The 6000-nt window shown below is 51.9% G+C and overlaps 1 protein-coding gene across 1 annotated transcript in view; it reads left to right on the top strand.

The window, feature by feature from the left end:
* Positions 1-1776: 1776 nt before the first annotated feature.
* Tab1 (TGF-beta activated kinase 1 (MAP3K7) binding protein 1) overlaps positions 1777-6000 on the top strand; it is a 28196-nt gene continuing 23972 nt past the window's right edge. The window contains exon 1 of the mRNA XM_026411500.2: positions 1777-1853. Within this exon, the coding sequence (XP_026267285.1) occupies positions 1821-1853 (33 nt within the window). The 5' untranslated portion in view covers positions 1777-1820. The remainder of the gene's footprint in view (positions 1854-6000) is intronic.

Genomic DNA, 6000 nt, shown 5'->3' with positions numbered 1-6000 from the left:
GGTTCACTGTCAGCATTTACACTCGCCTTTAAATGACTCAAAGTGACCAAATGATTAAAAGTGAGGAGGGGTGAGGCTGGGGATATAGCTCAGTTGGTGGAGTGCTGGCCTGGCATGCACAGGGCCCTGGGTTCAATCCCCAGCACCCCCCCCCTCAAAAAAAAAGTGACAGAGGGGCTCCTACTGGGGTGGGAATCAAGAAAACTTTCTAAGGAGGAATTTCATTAGATAAGAGCAGAAGCTCATCAGTGGTCTCTGGGTGTCGGGGAAGGGCACTCCACAGGTGTCGACAGGAAACTAAGGGGCTCTTTGGGAAATTACGGTAGTTACCTGGGTAGTTACCTTGGGGAGAATCTTTGACATCTCTCTCCCTGTCACCACTATCTAAGTCCATTTTCTGTTGCTGTAACAAAATACCTGAGACTGGGAAATTTATAAAGAATAAAAGTTTATTTGGATCATAGTTCCAGAGGCTGGGGAGTCCCAGAGCCTGGAGCAGCTGCTGGCAAGGGTCCTGCGCTGCATCACAACACGTCGGAGGGCGCTGCAGGCAAGTGTGCGAATGAGTCTCTCTTCCTCTCAAAAAGCCATTAATGACGTCGTGAGGCACCCCCTCAGGATCTCCGTAATCCTAATTAAGTCCCTAAGGCCTCACCTCCAATTACCATTAACACATGAATTTGGGGAGGACACATTCAAACCTCAGCAACCACCCACAACCAATCCAGGATCAAATCATTTCCTAAATAAAATTCACCCACGGCCCTCAGCCGACCCAACTGTTAACCTAGAAGAGTCCCTTAATTGGTCTTCCTGTCCCCACTCCCATCCCCCTGAAAATATCAAAGAACTCTTTCTACCAAGGGGACGGTAATGGCTTCCTCAGGTTCGACAGCTTTGCCTTCAAGAGGGATCGCTAAGCTTCTGCCTGGGGCCCACGCCCCTCCAAGCTCCTCTGCCTGGCCTTGGTGGCCCTCTGTGACCTGCATGCTTCCTGAACTCACTCTTTTCCCTGGTTCCTCTGCACCAGTTCCCTGCACCTGGCCTGTGTCCCTGTCGCCAGCAATACCACACTCCAGTGCCTCTACACTTGAACTTCTTTCAATCATTCAAAGCCTTGGCAATGTTTTTGGGATGTCAATTCTGTCCTTGCAAATTAAAACGTTAGCTTCCGGAAGGCCTGTTCTGCTGGTTGTGAAATTCACTATGGGGCCAGGCACAGACCAAGAGCCTGAGTTCACTGAGTGAATAATTCACTCCCCTGTCCCCCTGATTCAGAGCCCTAAGCCAGAGCCTTAGGAACCCCCTCGGAAAGGCATCCTGGAGAAAGTCAGCACTTAACGGCCGGTGAGGAGCCGCGCGGTGGCGCACGCCTGCAATCCCAGTGGCTTGGGAGGCCGAGGCAGGAGGATCGCGAGTTCAAAGCCAGCCTCAGCAACTTAGAGAGGCCCTAAAAAACTCAAGAGTCCTTGTCTCTAAATAAAATAGAAAAAAAGAGGGTGGGGATGTGGCTCAGTGGTTAAGTGCCTTGGGTTCAATTCCAGGAACCAAAAGAAGAAAAAAGAGAGACGGGCTAGGAACAATCTCATATGGAGTGTTAAATAAGATACTCCGCATATTCCGTCCCTGGGGCGGGGGGGGGGTAAGGGTGGCAGAGCGCGCCTGCGCACATGGTCCGCGCGCCCCATCCCGCCTCCCGTCCTGGGCGGCGCTGTGCTCACGCGCCCGGCGGCGCAGTCCTCCGCGGCTCCTTAAGCCGCTCTAGCCACCCGACTCGTTGCTCCGCCCAGAGGAGGGCGCGCCGCGGGGGTCCTTCCAAGATGGCGGCGCAGAGGAGGAGTCTGCTGCAGAGTGTGAGGATCCGACCCACTCCAAGTTTGGGGGTTGGGAGCCCGGGAGGGCTGTCGGTGCAGGCGCCGCTCCTGTCGGTGGCGGAGTGTGTCCGCCGTCCTAGCCTCCCTCTCGAGGCCGACGGCGCGAGCGGCGCGCTCGAGACCCGCGGCCCAGCGAGGCCTGCGCATGCGCGCCGCGGGCCAGGCCGCCGGGGTCTCCCCCGGCGGGAGCGTCCGCGGGCCGGAAGGGGTCTGGGGCGCCGCGGAGCCCCGAGCGTGTGTGCAGGAATAGCAGTAGCCGCCTCCGCTTGCGTGAGACGTGATGTGCCCATGCCCTTACGTCAGTGAGTTTAATTTTCATGACAGCCTCAGGAGATAGGTACCATAGCGATTCCTGTTTACAGATGAGGAAACTCAGGCACAGAGTGGCCGTCATCGGCCCCCGGCCACGCAGCTGGTAAGTGGCAGAGACAGGATCAAAATCCGGCAGTTTTTCTCGCCCCGTAATCTCGGGGCTGTACTGAAGCCATGGTCCCCCTGTAACTCACTGTGCCTTTGGCCTCCGAGAGAGTGGGGCCCAGGATGCTCCCACTCCCCCAGTCGCCCTCAGGGCTTTCTAGCCCCTGCATTTCCTGACAGGCAGGTGCACACGCAGGTTGGCACTGTGGCCTACTCTTGACCTTCCAGGACAGGGGGCCTGTCCCCTGAGTCCTCCCCTGTTATGGCGCTCTGTGGGAATTGCCTGTGGACTTTTCTGTCCCCTGAACTAGAAAGTGGACTCCTCTAAGACAGAGGCTGTGATCTCTTGCTTACCATTGTGTCTCCTCCTATCACCCCTCTACGCTGGGTGCTCAATTAATATCGGTGAAATATGAGTAAAGCCAGGCCCAGTGTTAAGCCTTTCCCTTACAGAAATGAGCAGACTGTGGCCTTCCTGCTTGTGAGGGTTTTTGTCGTTGTTCTTTTTAGTTATACATGACAGTAGAATGTATTTGGACATATACACACCTGGGGCGTAACGTCCCATTCTTGTGGTTGTACATGATGTGGAGTTCCACTGGTGGAGTCTGGGAGGGTCTTGAAGCCTTGGAGCTGGTGCGTGAGGGGTGGCCATCACTGCTGCATGCAGTGTAGACTGGAAGCAGAGAGTTCTGGCCCTCTGCTCTGTAAACTCCTCGAGGGCAGGGCCCCTGTATAAATGTCCTCATTGTAGAAAGCATCCAGGAAACACTAGCTTGATTGCACCCTTAAGAAAGAAGGACTGGGAAGAAGTGGTAAATAGGGCAGACTGAGCTGTTTTGCTGAGGAGCAAACGGTCACCTGGTCACCTGGATCACGCAGAGCAGGGTGGCTGCCAGCTTCCCTCCCTCCTAGGTGTAATTGGGCCCAAGGAACCTGAGTTAGATAGAAGTTCAGCTTTATGAGCTCTAGAATGTGCTTCTCTGGATGGTGGTGGGCTTTTTTAAAGAAAGAATTGTGTCGTGGGGCATGGTGGCACATGCCTGTAATCCCAGTGGCTCAGGAGGCTGAGACAGGAGGATCACAAGTTCAAAGCCAGCCTCAGCAACTTTGTGAGCCATTGTTTCAAGATAATTTTTTAAAAGGGTTGGGGATATGGGTCAGTGTTGAAACACCCCTGGGTTTAACCTCTGATACCAATAAATAAATAAATAAACAAATAAATAAATAAGAATAGCGTTAAAAACATAGCATCTTGATGTAAGGCAAGGGGCTGGCTGGCAAGGTTGTCTATACAAGGTCCATCCTGGCCTCATAATAACCAGGATGTTCCTACTTAGAGAGGATGTGAGGGTCTAGTCCAGAGTGTAGGCCTTGCTGACCTGGCCTCTGACCCAAGTCTGCTGAGAGCATCTCAGACACCTGTGCTTAGCCACCTGCTCTGTGGCTGCTGGCCCTGCAGGTGTGAAGATGAGTGAGGCCTGGTGTCCACTCTTACTGTGTTTGCAGTTCAACTTTGTGAAGGAGCCTATACCAGTGGCACGGTGGGTAAGGCACTCTTGGGAATGTAGACCTGGGTCAGCAAGGAGCCCTGGGCAGGTAGTAGAGAACTGCAGAGGCTTTAAAGGACATTGGAGCTTGCCAGGCAGGGGAAAAGAGGGACATTCCAGGGGGACATGTGTTTAAATATGTATGCATCAGGTGTCTGGAAAGCCTTTCCCAGGCTAGAATGGGTACCAGAGTCTGTGTTGAGCAGTGCAGCCGTCTCAGGTGACTGGGGCAGTGGGATTGTAGGCAAGGGTGGGGGTTTGCCGATTTGGTGCTTACCAGGCTGTACCCTGATGTTGGCAGAGTGGAACATCATCCTGAAGAGTTTCGTCGTTCCTCCCTAGGTAGATTGATACCTTAACACATCTTTTTGAAGAAAGACTTTCAGGGCTGGGGATGTGGCTCAAGAGGTAGTGTGCTCACCTGGCATGCGTGCGACCCGGGTTCAAGCCTCAGCACCACATACAAACAAAGATGTTGTGTCTGCCGAAAAACTAAAAAAATAAATATTAAAATTCTCTCTCTTTAAAAAAAAAAATTTTCAGAGAAAGCTTGATATGTTCTAAAGAATCCAGCCGTCAGCCATGCACAGTGGTGCACCCCTGTAATCCCAGCAACTTGAGAGGCTGAGGCAGGAGAATCTCAAGTTCAAAGTCAGCCTCAGCAACTTGGTGAGGCCTTAAGCAATTCAGTGAGACCTTGTCTCTAAATAAAATATAAAAAAGGGCTGGGGCTTGGTGGTTGAACGCCCCTGGGTTCAATCCCTGGTACCAAAAAAAACCAAAAAACCAACCCCCCCCAAAAAAACCCAGCCCTTTCAGCCTGATAAAACAACCTCCCCCCAAAAAACCCCAGCCCTTTCAGCCTGATAAAACAGAGTCACTTGTCCCTGAGCCTCAGTTTCTCCAAACCAAGAAGGTTCCTGGGAATATTGCTGGTGTTAAATGAACTCACACATTATTCCCCTAACCTGGCACGGTCACACTCTAGCCATGAACTTCCAGCTTTAATCCTGCTTTTGAACGTCTTCCGTTTGTCCCCTCCAGTGTCACTGAGCACTCACCATGTGATAGGTGCCTGCAGGTACAGGAACATTGCTGTGGTGAAGCTTATGTGTGGAGACAGGCAGTGAGCCCTGAGCCCGCACGGATGATCGTGACGGCACAGTGTCTCTGATCCAACCGCAGATGTGTTGTGAGGCACACACAAGGGTGGAGGGCCATTTTTGGCAGGGGATGACATGTCAATTTTTGATGAGATGAAGTGGGGGACATGGGAAGGGAGTTGGGGGTACAAAGGCCTGCCCTTTTCAGGACTCCCAAGAAGGCCAGTGTGGCTGGAAAGGATCACGTTGGGTCAGTACCATCCAAGGAAGCTGGGCCCTTCAGGTCTGTGGGTGCTGGAGTAGCCTTTGGATTCCATCCTGAGCATGATATGAAGCTTCTGGGTGGTAGGGGCTTGATGTGGTGTGATTTATGATCAGAGAAAAATCCTCTTTTTAGTGGCAAGAATGGAAACCTGGTACCTGCCAAGCGGCTACTAGAATAATCTAGGTGCTATAGGACAGTGGCTTGGCCAGCTGGTAGCTGGAGTGGTTGGAAGTCTCAGAGTCCAGCAGTATTTTGGCAGAAAAGCTGGTGTGTTTTACTGATGTTGGGGGCATGGCAGAGGAAGAAAAGCCAAGAAGTGCTTCAAAGTTAGTTTTGAACAACATTGGTGCCTTTTATGGTTTGTGGCCAGGGAGGACAAGTGTTTGAGGACGGTCATGTAAGTATAAAAAGAAAATCATGGGGTCCGCCTGTAACCACAGCTACTTGGGAAGGTGAGGCTATAGATTGCAAATTTGAGACCAGCCTGGACAACTTGGCAAAACTTTGTCTCAAAATAAAATTTTAAAACAAGGGCTGAGGATGTAGCTTAGTGGTGGTGTGCTTGCCTAGCAAGCCCGAGGCCCAGGGTTGGGTCCCCAGTCCTGAGAGAAAAAACAGTCAGCCAGGCACTGTGGTGTGTGCCTCTCTGGAAACAGACCGGAAGTCACTTGAGTTCAGGAGTTTGAAGCCAGCCTGGGCAACACAGTGAGACCCTGTCTCCAAAAAAATAAAAGTTAAATACAAGATAATGAGGTTGAAATCGATTTTTTAAACTTAGACATGCGTGTTGT

Source organism: Urocitellus parryii, chromosome 5, assembly GCF_045843805.1.
Source record: "Urocitellus parryii isolate mUroPar1 chromosome 5, mUroPar1.hap1, whole genome shotgun sequence".
NCBI classification, from domain to species: domain Eukaryota; kingdom Metazoa; phylum Chordata; class Mammalia; order Rodentia; family Sciuridae; genus Urocitellus; species Urocitellus parryii.
The sequence above is the reverse complement of the archived record's forward strand: the minus strand, read 5'-3'. Positions and strand labels throughout refer to the sequence as shown.